The 19,231-nt window shown below is 40.9% G+C and overlaps 3 protein-coding genes across 4 annotated transcripts; 1 reads left to right on the top strand and 2 right to left on the bottom strand.

Moving 5' to 3' along the window:
- Positions 1 to 1,942: 1,942 nt before the first annotated feature.
- On the bottom strand, positions 1,943 to 2,815 carry LOC133511003 (lymphocyte antigen 6S-like). The gene is made up of 4 exons (XM_061839565.1): positions 2,771 to 2,815; positions 2,615 to 2,672; positions 2,310 to 2,429; positions 1,943 to 2,049 (listed from the first exon to the last, which is right to left on the bottom strand). The coding sequence occupies exons 2-4, from the start codon at positions 2,661 to 2,663 to the stop codon at positions 1,943 to 1,945; spliced, it is 276 nt and encodes a 91-aa protein (XP_061695549.1). The 5' UTR covers positions 2,664 to 2,672; positions 2,771 to 2,815.
- A 264-nt stretch (positions 2,816 to 3,079) lies between these two features.
- On the top strand, positions 3,080 to 16,776 carry LOC133511002 (gamma-crystallin N-A-like). Its single transcript, XM_061839564.1, has 6 exons — positions 3,080 to 3,089; positions 3,968 to 4,059; positions 4,161 to 4,265; positions 14,320 to 14,568; positions 14,972 to 15,117; positions 16,587 to 16,776. Exons 1-6 carry the CDS (start codon positions 3,080 to 3,082, stop codon positions 16,720 to 16,722), a joined length of 738 nt encoding a protein of 245 aa, XP_061695548.1. The 3' UTR covers positions 16,723 to 16,776.
- ly97.3 (lymphocyte antigen 97, tandem duplicate 3) lies at positions 7,141 to 14,069 on the bottom strand. Of its 2 annotated transcripts, none has more exons than XM_061839464.1 (4): positions 14,012 to 14,069; positions 9,475 to 9,547; positions 7,541 to 7,663; positions 7,141 to 7,448 (listed from the first exon to the last, which is right to left on the bottom strand). In XM_061839464.1, exons 2-4 carry the CDS (start codon positions 9,521 to 9,523, stop codon positions 7,336 to 7,338), a joined length of 285 nt encoding a protein of 94 aa, XP_061695448.1. In that variant the 5' UTR covers positions 9,524 to 9,547; positions 14,012 to 14,069; the 3' UTR covers positions 7,141 to 7,335. The 2 variants fall into 2 exon arrangements, with proteins under 2 accessions (XP_061695448.1, XP_061695447.1); XM_061839463.1 differs by lacking the exon at positions 14,012 to 14,069 and adding an exon at positions 10,860 to 10,984.
- Positions 16,777 to 19,231: the final 2,455 nt, after the last annotated feature.

The following is a 19,231-nucleotide window of genomic DNA, read 5'->3' as shown; positions in this document are numbered from 1 at the left end:
TCCAAGTCGATAACGGGAATTTACTCTGTAGCCAATGTTGGGGAGTAACTGCCAGTAGTTACATGTAATGAGATTATATAATCTGATTACAAAATGAATGGTATTGTAGTCCATTACCGGAAGAAAAATACTTAATACATTACGGTTGTTTTGCAAATTTCCAAACTTACTATTATCGTTTCATTTGAAAAATAATCACAAGAGTTCAGATGCATTTATTTATTTTTCATACCACTTCCCTCTATAGCTGACACTTATGATTGGCTCTATCTGGTCATGTGCCATTCAGTTCTTGCCTCAAACATTGCGTATTTCCAAATATGACTGAAGCATCAACTTGTGGTAAAATCTATTAATTTGAAATTTTGAAAAGATTAGACTTTTGAAGACAAAATGTTCCCTTTTGAACCGTTTCCGCTATAATTTGATTTTTTCTTTTTCTTTTTATGGGAACATACACATATCTGGGTTGCCATATGAGGCGATATTGTGCAGTCTTTGAGTAATGCGGCATGACACTGAAAAATCCAACCGATGATCTTTGATTTTAGACATTCACTATCTCTTCTCCAGCCAGACTGTTGCAGAATTTAGAATTGTAAATATTTATATCTTATTAGGTGAAAAATTTACACCCCTGCTTAACGCAACTAATATTTGAATACCAACAATGTAGCTACACATTTAAGTATTCAATATAACAGGACAGTCGACATGAGCAAGACTTAGCCACTGCCAAGTGGGGCATGCCCACACATTGTGACTGTAATTAGGGATTTAAGGTGGAATTTTTGCCACTGGCATTTGCCAGTTTGTTGCACTGGGTTAGTGAGTTGCATTCACTAACCATCGGAATCTCTACCACTGAAAATATTGTAGTGTTGCGCTATCCTTGTCACAGCGTTTCTGAGCCACCACAGTTTAGTCCTGTCCTAGTTGATGTTTCATAGTCATAGATAAGTCCTAGTTCATATTTCATAGTTTGTCTCCTAGTCATCGGACCTCGCTGCATGTCGTTTGGATCCTGCCTAGCCTAGCGTTTCTGTAACTCTGCCTTCTCGGACCGCTTACACCATCTATGACCTCAGCTTTGAATAAAACTACGCTTAACATCATGCTCTCGTCTCCGAGTCCTGCATTTGGGTCCAGCCTCGCACCGGAGGTTCTTGACAACAGTACTCAGTTACATTTTTTTGTCTGTGGCAAAAGTTATAAATATAGTTATGTCATGACTGCCTGGTTTCGTAGAGTGAAATAGAATAGTTATTTTTTTCAGTGAAAAAATGTAAAAAGAAAAAAAAATTTGGGCGGAAGCTGGAATAGTTTAATGACACTTCCTCCCATTTCAATGGGGAAAGATGATTTGTGTTACAAGTGTTGCTACGGAAGAAATTTAATTCGTATCTCAAGGCATCGCTATACATTTTCCTTGAATGAATCAGAAGTTCTTGGTGACAAAAGAAGAAGACCGTTTCAGTCAGAAAGTTATAAGCGGTGCTTCTCGACTTCTTTGGCAGTTTTCTGATCCCAACTGTGTCTGATAAAACGTGCCCTGACACCTTATTTGGAGTTCAAACTGTGCAACACTGGTCAGAGATATTGGAATCACACGTTTGAAAATGTTTTAATTCAATTTTAGTTTCAATTTTCAGTTTCATCACATGTAAATTGAATAAGTCCGAGTCAGAATTGTTTCAATGATTTTATTGGCTCACAGCTGAAAGTATCGTACAGATGACTTTTGAGCGCTGTGATTCAAGCAAAAAGCGGTTATATATTGGAAGCTTCAACCAAAGGTTTTCTTCCTTTGGTGGCACCTGTGGTTTGATAGAGCCATAGGGAGAAATATGGATTATTGCAACCATGAAAACACATCAATATGTCTCAAGAGTGATGGGGGTAAATGGATATGGAAAATGCGCGTTTTTCCCCATCTTATCCATTAGACTTTGTTGCACAAGTCGGTTTTGCAGCAGTGCACTACATCGAAGCCACTGTCTTCTAGGTAAGTGCACTGAATTCTAGGGAGGCATGACTGAACTGGGCCACCTGACAGAAAAAGGAGAAATACGCAGCATTTAAAAACAAAGCAATGAAAATTTATAGATAAAAAATAATTGATAAAAAATTGCATCGTTCAAAGCAGCAAGCTATTTTCAACACTTAAACCTTGGCCAATAATATTTAAAATTAATGTGAAATTAATCATCTGCCTGCCATCTTAAAAGTGTTTGATGAGCTCTAATACTAAAAAACAACTACAAAGTGATTTCTTAGAGCTGCCAAGTGAATTCGTATTCTCCATTTACCAAACGTGACGTGCATGGTAGTCACGCAAACGTCCCCACTGTCTTGACACTCCTCCACTTTGAGATTACATGTGTTCGAGTCTATTGTTTCCAGGCACTTATAGCACTTCAGACCTTCACCTGAGAAAAAGAAATGGCAAATAAGGAAAAATAAACAAAAACATTAACGGTCACATGCCCGACTTCAAGCTTCGATGGAAATGCGTTAATCCTGAAACTTTATCAGACGTGTTCCAGCCACCTCAATAGTCTGGCCGTCCCTGAAAATGTTGACTTCAACAAAAGTTGAGCGGTGGAACCCTCACCTGCTGTGAAGACCAGGGCAAAGCTTAAAACCAAGAGCAGCCACTTCATTGTGTAGTTCTATGAAGAAGAAAATGTTGCATTTTAGAGGCCACACCTCTCACTAAAGTTTCCATTTCGATTCAATTAATCATAATCATGCAAATTTGTATTGATACCTCAAAGCTTCTGGATCTTTCCCGTCTACCTTTTTGACGTGTAGTTTTCGGTTTCTCCCAGTCAGTGGTACCAGTTGTTTGTCACTCGTTCTTTTATAGTTGCTTGTATTTACTCATCAGGTTTATTCAGTCGCTATCTCATCCAAATAAATTTTTGCCAAAAACCCAAATGAAGATTCTTAGTCAGTTAAACAGAAAAGGAAAACGCCTTCAATGAGTTTGTATAAGCTTGCAAAACACTGGTGCTGCCCAGGGAACTGAGAAGGGTACATAGACCTATTTTACGCCCCTTGAAAAAGAACGGAAGACATGAGGAGAGGTATGAATTGAAGTTTTTCACTCTCGGGGGTCAATGCTCACGTTGGGGAAAAAAAGTTTCCCAGACTCCGATGGTTTGGACATGTTCAGAGGCAAAGAGTGACTATATTGGTAGAAGGGTGCTTAGGATGGAGCTGCCAGGCGAAAGAGCGAGAGCAAGACCAAAGAAAATGTTGATGGATGTTGTGAGGGAAGACATGAGGACAGTGGGTGTTAGAGAGGAAGATGCACGAGATAGGCTTACATGGAAAAAGGTGACACGCTGTGGCGACCCCGAACGGACAAGCCGAAAGAAGAAGAGTGTTTTTCCAAGCACGCGGTACTAAAATCCATTCATCAGGCGGATCGCAGGTGCGGCTGACCTCGAGTCCAGGAAAGGCGGAGTAGAGCCTTTCTGGGGATAAAAAGACAACCATTCACAATCACACATAAAATGGACAATTTGCTGAATTAATCTAACATACATGCTTTCGCAATGTGAACTATTACCTGTGAGGCAGAAGTGCTTCCATTTTTTTTCTCTACGGCACTTGAGTTTAAAATACAAAATATAAACACAGCAACCCTGTCTCTTATTTCAACATCATGTTGACATACTGAAGTTTGCTCACAAAAGAAGAAGTAATATTGTGACACCTTAGCTAATATGTACTTGTCATCCACCCAAAGGACTATCATTATTCCGCTTTGCATTTTAAAAGATAAAGATGATACCACATTGTGTATTCTTGGTGGATCGGGGTTGGTTGTTCTATTTTGTTTGTTTTGGGGTTCCACGTCTTGGGTGTTCATTTTGTTCGTTGTCTCCACCTGTTCTCGTTCAACCTTCACCCTAGTGTTGACCAATCAGCTCCCTCCTGCCACTCACGACCTGTCCAGGTGTTTCTCACTGTCTCGACAATCTCTGTGTATTAACTCTGTTTTCTTCCAGTTCTTGTCGCTCCATTGCCTTCGTGCCACGTGTAGTTAAGGTTCTAAATTTAAGTTGCACGTTTCTTATTTCATTATTTTATTTTGTGCATTGTTTTTTTTCTTGAAAACTAAATACTTTTTCATGTTTCCTGTAAACCAGCCGAGCGGCCCTGCTTCCTTGCACTTGGGTCCTCCACGCCTCACCTTGGCTTCCTCACCGTTCACTAGCCCCGACCGCCTACAAAAAAACGTTACTTCAACACAGGTACTCAACATTCTACTAACCATACCACTTTTGACAACTTCTGTTACCAAATGAACAGTAAAAAAAAATTTGCTTAAGATAACATAATAGTTTATTAATAGTTAATTTCTTATCCTCCATGAACACCCAAAATCTGCAAATAATGGATGCGGTATTAAAATACCAATGTATGATATGTAAATACCCTATTTTTGTGACCATAAGGGGCATTTAAAAGTCTTAAATTATCTCCAGAATTGACAGTGCACCTCATGTGCACAAGTTCCAAAATCTGTAACTGTTGTTGTGTGAGTAAACCAATGGAGTACACTTAAACACACTGGTTACAAACTTCATTGGACGAGTCACATATTTTGGAAGTCACATCAGGCATCCCACTTATAAGGTGCTCCGTCTATCGAATATGCTATGCCGCGAACGGTGAACAATCAATGGGCAAAGTAGTTAGGGAGAACCCATACAAAAATTCAGAGCCCTGATTTAAATCCCAAATCTTTGAACTGGTTGGTGGATGTGTTAGCTACACCTTCACTATGCCATCTGATACTAAACCGAAAGCACAAAATACAAATACAGTGACCTTTTCTGGAATGAGGTGAAATAGGAGCCTCATTTCCTGCAATTCCAATTGCCACGGGTTGCGGACGGCGCCTCCGGCGGGGTCGACCTGCGGCGGCGGGGTCGCGTCCTCGGGGCGACGTCGGAGAAGATCCGAGAGGTGAGAAGCCCCACAGTGCACCTCTGCGTCTCCTCCGACGATCCCGTCGTATCCCTTGAGCCAGCCAGCTCTGAAATCCTCGCAGATTATTTTTAGCCTCTCAACTTTCTCTCCTTTGTCTTCGGGGTCAATGCGGTCCTCTTGCCTGTCCCCTTCATAATCCAAACGCAGTTAGAAATGACGATTGAAAAAAAGAAAAAAAAGTACAGCGCTGGTTCACATAATAATTTTTGTTAAGAGATTTTCAAAATGACTGAAAATTTGAAAATCGGCACTATAATAGTTATATCACACACATCAGTTCAGTAAATCCGAGTCAGAAATATCAGCATGCATTTTATTGATTCAAAGCTGAAAGTGTAATATCACTTTTGAGTCGCCATTCAAAGAAAAACTTGATGTAGGATCGAAATGACCACTGAAAGAATCAACACGTTACTTTTTCTAAAGACTGAAAATGATATCTGGAATTCCAGTGATGTTTTTTTTTCCCCCCCTGCCTTGATCAGACGTTGCACAAGTTGGTTGAGCAGTACTCTGCGTTAAATTCCGGATTTCTTTCAAACCACATTACTCGAGAACTAGTCATGCATTCCTGTAGCCGGCCATCTGAAAGAGAAAAGGGAGACGAAAATAAAAAAAACATAAAACATTAGTAATGTGTGGACCTTTGAGAATGGAACACAATACACAGTAAATTTTTCACAGTTTCTGTGACATTTTGGGTCCAATGCATTCACAAACTGGCGTTTATGCTAATGTTAAAAACAAAACAACATTCACAATTTTTGTACACAACAGTTCCACAAAATCTTTCATCTCCTTCACACTCCTGCACGGTGACGTCACATGGTCTTCCCCCTGGTCCGGGCACACATTTATAGCACCTCAGCGCTTCACCTGAGGAAGTAAAGAGCAAATCAGGGCGGGAAAAAAAATGTCCGGATATCCTTTAGAATTTTTTGAAAAACATTTTCAGCGGAGAAACTTTTACCTGCTGTGAAGAGCAGGGCACAGCTTAGAGCCAAGAGCAGCAACTTCATAGTGTTGTTCTGTGAGAGAAAAGGTTAACATTTTTACAGACCACAAGCAAAAGTTTCAACATCGTGTAATTTCATTTAGTTTCATAATTCAACCGTATTCCTGCAGGTAGCTCAAGTCTGCTGTTCCATCGATGTACCTTGTCGGTTTGTAGTTTTCAATCTCTCTGTGCCAATTTGTCAGTCATCCGTTCTTTTATAGTTGAACATTTTTACTGAGCATGTGTGTCCACTTGTTTTTCTCGTATCCAAATACTGTATGTATTTGTCATCTGATTAAAAAAAAGATCATTAGTAAAATAAAGGATTTGTCAGGTGTGGCACTCAGATGAGTGGTAAACAGTTGGGTCTCTGAGAAACATGGCATTTTTTTAAGGTAAAAAAAAAAAAAAGTTAATTTTAATAATGAAATGCTCCTAATTAATTTTCACTTTTCTATTGTGTATATACTGTAGTTAATTTCATTACAATAATTGTATATGATTTAATAAAATATAAACCTTAAATGTACAGTATGAGAGTCACTGATGGTGTACACACGTCTGCCTTTGCTGCGGGCAGCGTGGGATCGATTCCCGCTCAGTGATGCTGTCGATATCTGCCCTGCGACTGACTGGCGACCAGTTCAGGGCGTAGTCCGCCTTTCACTCGAAGCGAGGCGGGATAGGCTCCAGCATCCCCGCAACCCTTGTGAGGATAGGCGGCTTGGATAATGACATGTCATGTACAGTATATGTTCATTCGTTACACAGTTTCGGGTTATAACGGCATTAGCATCTGAAACTTGCTTGATTGCACCATTTTGGCTATACGTACTGTATGTCCAAAAAAAAATCATTTTGGGTGGTCACTTGTTATCCAAAGAGGAAATGACCAAATACCAGCAGAGATGAGCAAACGAAAGAGGAAAAAATTTTAAAAAGTTTCATATTTCAAGGGTGCTTTTATTCACTTTCGGGGTTCTTCAGCATCCGTAAAAATTGGTCAGAAATGCCTGCCGGTGTAGTATTGTATAGCCCTCTATCAGTAAAAATGATGGAAAAAAAATCAATGCTGGTCAGATGATAATACTTTTCAGAATGTCTGAGATTCTAAAATCAAATTTGAAGTAAATATTTGAAAATAAGCTCTATCACAATTTTATCATGCTCAATATGTACATACATATGGACATATATATGTATGTATGTATGCATGTATGTCTAATCAACACAAATCAAATAACGGGTGAGATTGTTGATTTTTATACATTTGTATTTTCTTTATTTTTTTTTTAACCATGAAAAGAGTCTTCTCTCTCTTTTTTTTTTTTTTATGAAAAAGCAACATTGCACATGTCATGGTCGCAACATTTGATGTGCATGAAGCTGTTGTCCATGAGCAGCATGCAGTCTTCCACGGCCATGCACTTCTGGTAGGAACCGTCTGGAGGAGAGAGACGAGCAAGAAATTTTCCAAATTAAAATGTAAAACACCCCGTCGATGGGGACCGTCCGATACGAGCAAACAGCTCTCACATGGCGGGCGGAGGAACTTGGCGACGGCGCAGCCGTTTTTGTCGGGTCGGCACGTCTCCGTGGTGAGCTCGCAGTCCTCGCCGGCCACTCTGGAAACGCAGCGATGGCAGTTGAGGGCCTCACCTGACCAAAAAAAAAAAAAGAGAGAGAGAGAGAGAGAAAATGAACTTATTGTGGTATTTGTGTTGGATGTGTGGCCGTTCAGGGGCATTGCCAAGTGAACCGCTGGAGTCGTGTTGGCCAGTTTGTACGGTGGGAGCTTCTGGGTGTGAGCTGTGGCCTTTAGAAGCTCCTTGCAAGTGTTCTCATCTTGTATATTGTATAAGCGGCTCAGGGTGGATGGCTATACAAGATATACTTTTATTTTAGTTGTAGTTATAGATTTTGATACGCTGTTTAACGCTCGTGCAAGTGACGTCACCATTTTCACGGCATCGTATTGCCGGTCGGTCAGAGCTGCTCGACATTGTGGGAGACGTTGAACTGGAGGAGAATATTTACAATACCCGAGACGTGTTGTGCTGTTGGTTGTTACAGCAGACGAGACAAATATTCAAAGAGATCATTTTATGGAATACCAGCTGAAAAGAACAGAAAAGATCGATGGATTTCGGCAATTAAACGTGATGGAGGGTGCCCAATCAAATACGCACACGCCTGTGTAGCGATCGCTTCATTTCAGGTAGGAATTATTCTTCTCAATCTCAAATGACCAAAAAGTATTGATAATGCCAAGTCGGCTCATTTGAGAACAGTGCGTTTAAAAAAAAAAAAAAAAAACTGTCGCAGAGGTTTACGGAAGTTAAGTGTGGGCACAATCGCTTCCGTTTTTTTCTTAAATCATAGTTGATGAATGCGAGTTTGTGTAAAACCAGGGGTCATGTATCTAAATATTGGCGTTTGTATTGAATACTAGATGAAAAGAACGATGGATTCTGGCAAAGGTTAATGTGTGGCCAATCACGCTTCCGTGTTCATGAGCTGTCAACCCATTATCATGTGGGATTTATTCCTGATTGAAAACAGATCCAGCAACAATGTATTCTTATGCATCCAGACTTTTATACGCTTTCAAACGTTTCCGTGTAAATCTTGACGACTTACTCACCAGATCCATGTGTAGATCCAGTTGTCCAAGACAAGCGGAAGCGAATTAACAGTCCAATTTGTTATCCGTGAAAACGTCAACTTCGGCATTAAATACGGGTCCTCAATGCCGAGTTTGTCAAATTTTTCCACGTACTTTCGTTTATTTTCTTTTAAATGTCTAACTGGATCGGATAAGAATCTGGGCGTCGTGCTGTAAGACATATTTTCGTGTGGTCTCCAACCACTTACCATTGAACAATGCTTTGTTAGACAGGCAATATGGTGACGTAAACGAAAGTCATATGATTTTCATCACGTAGGTGCACAAGCGCTATATAAAGATCTGGTTTCAAATATAATAACTGCCCATGGCATGATCAGCTGGGTTGGGCAAAGATCCAAAGCCACTTTCTAGCAATAGCTGCACTCCGCACTGTCATGTAAAGGCACCATGATGCATTTTGGGGGGAATTTACACACAATGTAGGGAATAAAGTTCTGCTTCCACAAATCCACAGTTTTATATTACCTTCACACCTCGGGTAGAATCCATTATGGTGGTGAGGTTTTTAGCTCTTTTAAAAGCAATAGGATTCTTCTTCAAAAATATTGAAATGACGCCTCAGCGTTTTGAAAATATCACTAAAGAGCACCAGGGAAGACGAGTTCAACATCCTGTATAATCAATGGTCTTCGCTCCTCTCCGGGTTGTGAAATTTGCACACCGCGCAAAATAAACATGCCCTTTCAATGTCCGAAGTCCGAGATTAGGACCTAAGTAAAAATCTATCAAAAAGTACAAGTGCTTTGTTGTTTGCTCAGTGGGAAATGAGTGACTCGCTCACCTGCAGCAAATAACAACGCGACGCTTAAAGCCAACAGCAACAACTTCATTGTGACGTTCACTACAGCATCAGCCTGTGGGCACAAAGAAAGCCGATGTTTTTGCATGTTGCATATTTATCCCACCGCAGAGCTCCTTTGGAATCTTTTTAGGGCAGAATGATCGTCAAGAACTCGTTTGCCTTGGAACGTGCAGAGCAGAGTTTGAGTCCAAACAGACACTAAAAGTCTGCCCTTTTTTTTTTGTTTTTTTCAAACCATTGCAGGCTCGTCTTCGCCATTTTCAGAGGTCATTCAACGACAAAATTGTCTTCGAGATTTTGACCAATTGTTGTCATATTTGAACCACGTACTCCTGGACAGACGAGTGATGCTAAAGTATGAAATCTTTGAGTTTTCATCTTTGTGTGTGATCAGAGCACAGTGGGGAAAGTTGATGACTCGGCATAAAACACCACCGACCCCAAAGTTGGCACTAACCTTTCGTAATTTGAAATTTGTAATGACTGCCATAATAGGGTCATTTTGGCTATTTAACTGGGGGACAGCTGTCCCCCTAATCCTCCCTGTTCAACATCCCTGGCGTTACCTATAATTCTAATTTTGTGTTTTATGGTGAGTTGTCAAACTTAGCCGCCACGCTCGGCCCGTAACGAAGGCAAGAACGTTTTACCATTTACAGTCACTCGTCTGCCTAGTCTGCATGGCTCAAATTTAGATGAAGAGCAACTAAAAATGAAATACAAAATCTTTTGTTTTGTCTTTGAGGGACACCTGGAAATGGTCAAAATCATGGTTAAATGGGCACTTCAAAGCAAAATGGCCGATGTCCTGTGTCTCTAGTCTGCATCACACTAAGAGCCATTTCTAATATTTTGGAAAACGCAAAGCCTGAAGGACAGATCTGGCCCGCACATTATAGTACCCATGTCCATTTTCCAAACCGCTTATCCTCACAAGAGTCACGAGAGTGCCGGAGCCTTTCCGACCTAGTATTAGGCGACTACATCCTGAACTGGTCGCCAGTCAGTCGGAGGACACATATGTGTCCACTTCATTTTCTTACCAATGGGTTTCCTTCTTTTAATTTTGGCTGAAAATCTGTCCAAAAGTACCAATTTTTGTTCAATTCTTACATGTATTTCAAACATTTTTTCAACAAGAGCTTGATAAGATGAGATTTTTGAGTTCTTGGACATTCACGTAACTGGACACACTAGTCAGTCTATTTAAACTAGTATGACAGTAACGTTAGCTATACACACAGATAAGACTCGAGCGTAGTTTTTTATAGAAATATAAAGCGATGTGATAAAGACAAGTCAAATAGAAGTCTGTCGTGTAAAAAAAAAAAAAATCGACACTCGGTACTTTAAGATAATCATACCTTGAAGACTTGTGGGTCTCTGCCAGTAAAAACAATGACCTCGCCGACTTGCCGCTTCTTTTTATAGGCAGACGTATTTGCGCGTCCCCCGCCGGATTTGTCCGTCCACGCCTGCGTGTGTTCCACGGTGGTCAGGGTTCAATGCCGTTGTATCGCCTTACGTAAGATACGTCCGCCCGTTTTGTGCCGCCGCACTTGAGCAAATATGCGTCCGTCAAGTCTTTCACTATGATATATTTAGCGCTTTTCTAGTGTATACAAAGGACACGCCGATGTTGGTCAAAGGCTTGCTGTGTTTCAACCTTGGCAATTATTAGAATAGCTTCAAAGACCAGTTTTGCTCACCTTTGGGATTGTCACATTTGTTATTTTTGTCTTCATTATATACCAACCGCTTGGCAAACAGGATGGTCCTTCACCACCCATGCCGGGCAACAACACCAACCGTGTTGTAACCACGAAAGCCATTAAAAATCTTAACATGCCACACTTTGAAAAATTAGAACTGAAAAAGATTTTTGGATTAAATGTTAACCGTCTTGAACATTGTAGATTAAAGGGGAAATCCAGTGGTTTGCATGAACAATGTATCCAATAGGTCATGTCATATGTGCTTTATTTTGACAATGTGATGTTAAATCCTTTCTCATAAATAAAAAATAGCAGTATCGGTTGATTGGGAAGACGGAGGAATACTTCCATACACAGCTGTGAGCACCATTTTCCCGAGTGGATGAGCCGTGAGGTCGTTCCCCAAGCCCTGGAGCTCGCTCACCGGGGAGTGAACTCCCGGCTCCCCCGAGCACCGGTGCTGTGCCGCTCACGGCTACGTATGGAAGTATTCATTCGTCTTCCCCATCAACCGATACTGCTATTTCTTCATCAGATAAGGATAAATCCGAGAAATCAGCGCTGGCCACGATGCAATCGAACCTTTCTTGCGGCACCTTACACGTCACATCCGCGCACGTAGGTCATGTGACTCGCGAAAATGGCAACGCCCCTAAAAAATTTTAATTGTCGACAAACATCTTCTCAAAACACTATTAAATGAGAGAGGATTTAACATCACATTGTCAAAATAGAGTACATATTACATGACCTATTGAATACATTGTTAGTGCAAACCAGTGGATTTCCCCCCTAGCATCACTTGGATGACTGCAAATCCAAGTGAGCAGCTGTTAACGTTACCACTGCCAATAATGATCCAGGGCTTTTGGAGGTTTCTCACATTGCACAGATTTCCAAAAGATTGTTCCGGTTTCTGTTCCGGTCTGGCACAAGTGCAGATGATGAAGTTTTCTTTTAACAGCAAACTCATCAGAGCAAGAAAGTATTTTAGGAACTTCTTGCTGTGCTGGGAACAGACAAAGAACTTCCATAAACTGTTTCAACAAAGCAGGAAACCTACTATTTAATTTTTTTTTAATGAAATTTTGTTGGAATTCCACCTAAATCATCTGAGAAAATATCAGGGACAACAACATAAAAAAAAATGCCTATAACAACCTCTTTTATAAATTCTTCACTTTCATATCATGGTACTTTCTTGACCCTTAACACCCATTGTCTTTATTAATCTTATCAGTTGCCCCATACTTTTTATGAATAAAGGCTTCAGTCTCTACCGAACATACTGCCATATTTTCCTCTTCGTCACGTGAGATCACTGTTTACTTTTTGTCTCACCGGACCTTAATTTACTTTGCAGAATCCAATTTACAAGTCAAATGTTGCTCAAGGGAAGACATTACCAGTTAAGTACTGATCAGAATATGGAGCAGATGATAAGTTCCATTAATAGTGTTTGCTTTTTGCTGCTTTCATATTCTGTTTTTGGAAGCCCGAGGAGTGAATTTGATTTACATGTGTTTTGTATTCAGTATCTTTTAATAAAAAATTAAAAAATGAATCCAAAGTCAGGTGAGGATGAACTCTTTGATTAAAAAAAAAAAACAATAAAAATAATGTCCTTTTGTAAAATGTCCATGCCCCAAAAAGACTCAAAATGTCTGCCATTTTAGCCATTTCTAGTGGTCCATTAGAGGTAAACTTGTCCTAGAGATTCTTTCTTAGTTGCTACCAAATTTGAAATGAATTACAAAAAAAAGTGCAAAAAGGTTCAACTTTTGTTCATTTTTCTCATTAAAAAAACTACAACTTTAGATCCTGAAGAAAAGTGGCCCACCTGGCTAAAATGTGGAGATGCGAAAACTCCAAAGCGTTTGAAAATGAAAGCGACCCCCTGGGTCTATTGTGATCCAAAGTCCAACCTCAGCAGTGGCACAATGTGTCAAAAAGTGCCCATGCGGCAAAACCAATAAGCCGGCCATTGTTGCGCTTTTGTATAAGTCCTCGAAGCCAGGCTCGTGGCGGCCGTTTGGAACAGCTAGGACTGTGGAAAATGTCTCAGAGCTCAGGAAAGGTGAGTACCCAAACAGAAAAAAAGGTCAAGTGGTAATAGTACACAATTAGAACCTAGTACAAACCGGATTGTTTTTTGCGTTTTGGAAAAGTTGCGTGGAATATTATTCCATTTTCATGAGGACTCGCTTATACTGCAGCTAGTGCTGTAATATGCTTGCCAGCCCACTAGTTGGTGATAGTAGTGATCATTGCAGACGAAACATTTGAATACTTTTTGTTTCCATGTTCGTATCCAACATCGTTGTTCCGTGTTTAGATGACAAAAATAATGGATTGTTGGCTATCAAGAATGCGTTGGTCGATTGTGCGGAATTGATTGTTGATTTACTGCGCCGTAAAACCAGTGAGGTAACCTGGAATATACAATACGACTCATAAGTGTTAGATACCCAAAGACACAAGAAGTCTTCCGTTTTGGGCTTTGGTGCCCATTTTAAGGCTCATTTTGGCTGATTTTTACGTTTGTCAGAGATAGAAGATGCAAAAATCAAGGGGAAAATTACTTTCTGCTGAGTAATTTTGAAACGTGTGAAAGCAACTGTTGTATACTTCTCTCAATAAAGGCTCATATAAACAAAGAAACAAGAAGTCTTCCATTTTGTTTTGAAGAGGCTATTCAAATACGAATTTACACTTTTGCGATTTGCCATAGAATTATGTTTTAACTGTGATACGTAGCTAGTCCCATTTTTGAAATACATCCATCCTGACCAACACTTTACCTTTAGTTATGTTGAGCAGCTAGTCGATCAGCCTCTAACGTCAACAAACGCCAACTGCTATCTATTGGAATCTTGTGTTCCACTGCTCTTTGATGTCGAGACGGCTTATGGTAAATCTAACACTGGCTACTCCTCTGCTAAAATGGCACCCTAAACGAAATGGGATCATTTTAGGGCATTCCAGAAATATTACAAAATTATCCGAACTGGCATGAATAGACGAGATAGTCACTTAAGGAATCGAGACAATTAGGGTTGGCCAGAACTCCCCCGCCAAAGCAAACACTGCCGTCTCCTTCCAATGGCAGATCGTGCTGTACGAGGGCAAGAACTTTACAGGCCGCAAGCTGGAGTTGTCCACCAACTGCGACAACTTCCAGGAGCGCGGCCTGGTCAACCGCGTCAACTCCGCGCGAGTGGAGAGCGGCGCCTTCGTGTGCTTCGACCACCCGGACTTCAAGGGCCAGCAGTACGTCTTGGAGCGCGGCGAGTACCCTGAATTCCAGCGCTGGAGCGCCCTCAACGATCACATGGGCTCCTGCCGTCCAATTAGAATGGTAGGTAGGGTAAATATTTGGTGGGTGAAGAAAGACAAAGGCAAGCGGGCTAGTGTGCTTAACCCCTTTGTACATACATACACAGGGAAGTTGCTGACATACTTTTTTGGTTTGAGGTGAGTGAACCACTACAATACTGACCCTTCAGATGGTCCTTATTTATTCATTTTTGCTAATGTTTTGAAATGGCTACTATAACCACACACAAAAAATGCTAACTTCGATCATGATAAAACCTGAAAAAAGCAAGCAACCAGTAGAAAGTGCAGATATCAGTTTTCCGTTGTAGGGACTAGAATTTAAAAGTAATCAGAAAAATCTGCTTAAGTACAGTCATAAAGTATTTATATTTCAATACTTCCCAGCACTGGTGAACAGTGAACGGTGTGCTTCTCCTGCCCAGCACGGCGAGCACTACAGGCTGGAGATGTTTGAGGACGACAACTTCAGCGGGCAGCACGTGGAGCTGAACCAAGACTGTCCCTTGCTGCAAGCCAAAGGCCTGACAAAGACCTGCATCAAGTCCCTCAAGGTCTACGGAGACGGAGCGTATGTGCAACACACCACACGCACAGTGCCAACTACAATATACACTTCATTAAGTACTTAGTACAGGGAGTCCTCGGTCTACGACTGAGATCCGTTCCTACAGTAGCGACTTAACTCGAATTTCGACTCAAGTCGGATTCCGCCATTATAGCCAGAATTTACATCCAAATACTTTGTATAAAAAAAACAAATAGATTGAAATAAAGATGACGTACTTAGCGTTACTGGTGAGAGGTGGATGGAGAAGAGCTATTGCGAAGGAACCTGGTCCTGTTATCCTCTCCATCTCGACAAGTCTCAAAGAACCTTGTTTGGTGATCATTGTATCCGACATAGGAACGGAACCCTTCATATCACATCCACTAATATACGTGCTTTGTCTTTAATAATTGTCACCACTGTTGACCCACTGAAGCCTTGGTGGTCTCTCCTTTCTCCAATCTTTTTATGAATCTTGAGCTTCGTTTCCATGGTCCTGGATTTTCGTTTGGCTCCAGAAGCATTGCTAAAAGATACAGCTTCCTTCTTTGTGGCGATAATGTCTAAAAAGGAGGGCAAAAAAATGAGAAGATACTCCCGGCGCACAAACACGGACAAGCATTAGCCAGGCAAAATGGCGGACGGGGGACGGGCGTTGTAGAGTCGAAACGTCGTAGGTCGAGACCGTCTTGACCCGAGGACTCCCTGTACATACAATGCAATGAGAGCCAATGCTATGTTGGCGAATAATGCTGAATTTTAACTGACAGATATTGTTAGTTACACGCTGTTTAAAAAGGTGGGGGACTCGAACCACATCCCTTGACTCGAGTCGAAATATATTTTGTGACTCAGTGATAGTGTATATGACCTGCTTAACTTGATAATAATAATAATAATAATTGACTTTTTTGCTTTAAATTTACTGGGAACTCAATTGGGATAATCGCTCGATATTATGATTGAGAGAAATATGATAATCGTGCCTTAACCCATTCGTGGGGAGCGTCCCATTTTTGGGACATCATGATTTTCACGCATTATATCCTTCAGTATATCAAAATAATTAAGTGATTTAATCTGATTCTGATTCTGTTTTTTGGGACAATCTACTATGAAAACCCAAGTACCCTCTCACGGGCAGCGTCCCAATTTTGGGACGTGATTATAAATTAGTAAAGTTATCATATAATTTAACCATAAATGAAAAAGAAGTGTTATTTCCTTGATTGTGGCCTGTTCGGAGACTTTTATCTCAATAAGGCAAAAAATTGCCACTCTGCCCATGAATGGGTTAAGTGCAAGGGTGTGAAATGCTCAAATTTGGAGCTATTTTCAGGATGCGTGTATCGCACTTTAGCCGTCTTGTACTAAGCAGCCCAAACAGAAACTTGTCACCCTTTAGGCTATTTCCACTTTCCAGGTGATCGTCCCCTTTTTTCATTAAATGGAAATAAATACATGTTTTTCTGTTAACTCTCTCTTCGCAGTTGGGTGCTGTACGAGGAGCCCAACTACCGCGGTCGCATGTACGTGGTGGAGCGAGGAAGTTTCGGCAGCCACACCGAGTGGCAGGCGGACAATCCCAAAATCCAATCTGTTCGCAGGGTCGCCAACTACTTCTGAGATGGCGCAGAAACAATTCTGGGAAAACAGCGAAGGCTGAAGAAACATTTGATAAATTGCCCCTTCACTTTTGTACCGCCTTATTCCAAAGCCACAAATAAAACAAATGTATCGTATGTCATCCATTCGTCCATTTTCCGGGCCACTTATCCTCACAAGGGTCGCGAGAGTGCCGGAGAACTACCCCAGCTATCATCGGGCAGGAGGCTGGGTACACCCTGAACTGGTTGCCAGCCAATCGCAAGGCAATCAATAATATGTCATATTATCTATCATTTAACTCTCAACCGCAGTGTACCCCAACTGGTGTTGAGCCAACTCGCATATTTTACGTCAGAAAACTCTCACAGCACACCTCCCCCAAAAAATCTCGCTAAAATATACATACTGAAATAAAGATATGGTTTACATTTATGCAAAACCTTACTAAGTGTGAAATATGGGCAGTAATTTATGGTAGTTGAACACAGTTATCATTCATTCAGCTAATCCTACCTTCTGCCATTTAGAAGAATATCTAATTGTTATGCCCGTCATTAGCATATATGAATGAGCAAAGGCACATCCTTTGTTGACTTTTTAAAAAATATATATTTTTTTATGAACAAAGAGTGAAATTGTCTGTACACTAATGCATCATTTGCTCTGGCTGAATAGCCGCAGAAACAGCCATTTTTTTCCACGCTAAACAGACGGTAATGAAAGAATATCGCATAAAGTCGCTGGTGTTCCATGATCGATGTGCGGTGGCTTCCTCAAAACAAAATACTGTGGAAATGTACCACACTCTACTACAGGCAGGAGAGTTTTACCTCCTCCAGGGAACTCTGCTACCACCTGGTGTTAGTGATGCACACGCTGCAAAATATTCAGTAAACCTGCAAGCGCAATGTGGCAAAAAATGTATTATGTTGTCTTTACAGAAATAATATGAAAGAGTACGTTCAATCACTTTCACAGCGCATTTTAGTTCATGTCAATGATACACTTGCACAATGTACCTCATACTCAACGAGCTGTGCTTAAGCAGCTTGCGTAGCTGTTACGCTAGCCCACCACCAAGGAAAAACAAAACAATAAACATGCCATGGCCATAATAACCCATTATCATTTAAGAAATTAAAATCTAATGGATGAAGGGAAATTTACTGTTGATTAGTGGTCAATTTTAATGATAGCTCAAGATTTTAGAGAACGTTTCAATGGACACACAACACTAAAACGCTAACATGCCAGCAGTTGTTTTGCTCGTAAACCGCAAGATAGCGAACTGAGAATTAAAAAAAGGCAGATGAGAAATTCACATCACACTTTGCTGGTACTATTTTGACACCTTGTGCCATTTAGTCATGTACGATACTATTTCTAATGAAAAGTGGTAAAATTGTAGCATCCTAGAGCAGTTTGAATGGTAATATAGCATAAAAAGTGCCAAGGTAGCTCAATTTTACATCACTTTCTTGATAAATCACCAAACGACAAGAAAAAATAAGATGAATCAATTCAGTTTTTTCCTCATAGTTTGTCTTTGATATGTTTCATTTTATTGGCTTTCCTTAGATTCTCCATAATCACCTCAATTCCTGGCTGAACTGTGCTATTGATTGAAGTAATTGATTTCCTGCTACATGAGCGATAGCACGTTATAACGAAGGTCAACTTCCTGGACTCATAGTCGCGTGTTGTTTTTTTTTTTTTTTTTTTTTTTCTGTAACGCTCCCTCTTGGGCGAAGGCCCCCAGAGGCTCTAATTTCCCAACCCCGATCACACTTTGAACCATTGATGCGCTTTTGTCGTCTCATTGAGTTACGGGCCGGCTCGATGAGGAAGGGCTTTTTGTCTTGAGTTACATGCGGGAGTTTAAGGGCGATTACCTGCAGGTAACCTGATTCCTGGCACATTTGCTGCATAAATTGCCTCTTTTTGGGTGCGTGTGCAGGACCAAAGATTGCTCAATGGCATTGCTAATAATGTTTTGCTGATGCCGTTGATCATTTGGCTACAAATTGAGTCTTTTTCCAAAAGCTCATCCACCATCACTGATATAATATTACACAATAGAAGCTCCAAAGTTGAACACAGTCTGAGTAAAAAAAAAAAATAAATAAGTGTAAATATTCAATAATCCAGCACGATGGAGAAGTTGGTAAACCGCTTGCGTCACAGTTCTGAGGTCCTGGGTTCAATCCCCGACCCGCCTGTGTGGAGTTTGCATGTTCTGCCCGTGACTGCGTGGGTTTTCTCCGGGCACTCCGGTTTCCTCCCACATCCCAAAAACATGCAACGTTAATTGGACACTCTAAATTGCCCCTCGGTGTGATTGTAAGTATGACTGTTTTCTGTCTCCATGTGCCCTGTGATTGGCTGGCGACCAGTTCAGGGTGTACCCCGCCTCCTGCCCGTTGACAGCTGGGATAGGCTCCAGCACTCCCTGCGACTCTTGTGAGCATAAGCGGCTAAGAAAATGAATAGATGAATGGATGGATGGAATTCATTAATCACCAATTTA

This window comes from Syngnathoides biaculeatus, chromosome 13, assembly GCF_019802595.1.
Source record: "Syngnathoides biaculeatus isolate LvHL_M chromosome 13, ASM1980259v1, whole genome shotgun sequence".
NCBI lineage: Eukaryota > Metazoa > Chordata > Actinopteri > Syngnathiformes > Syngnathidae > Syngnathoides > Syngnathoides biaculeatus.
Note: the sequence above shows the minus strand (reverse complement) of the source record. Positions and strands in the feature narration are given on the sequence as shown.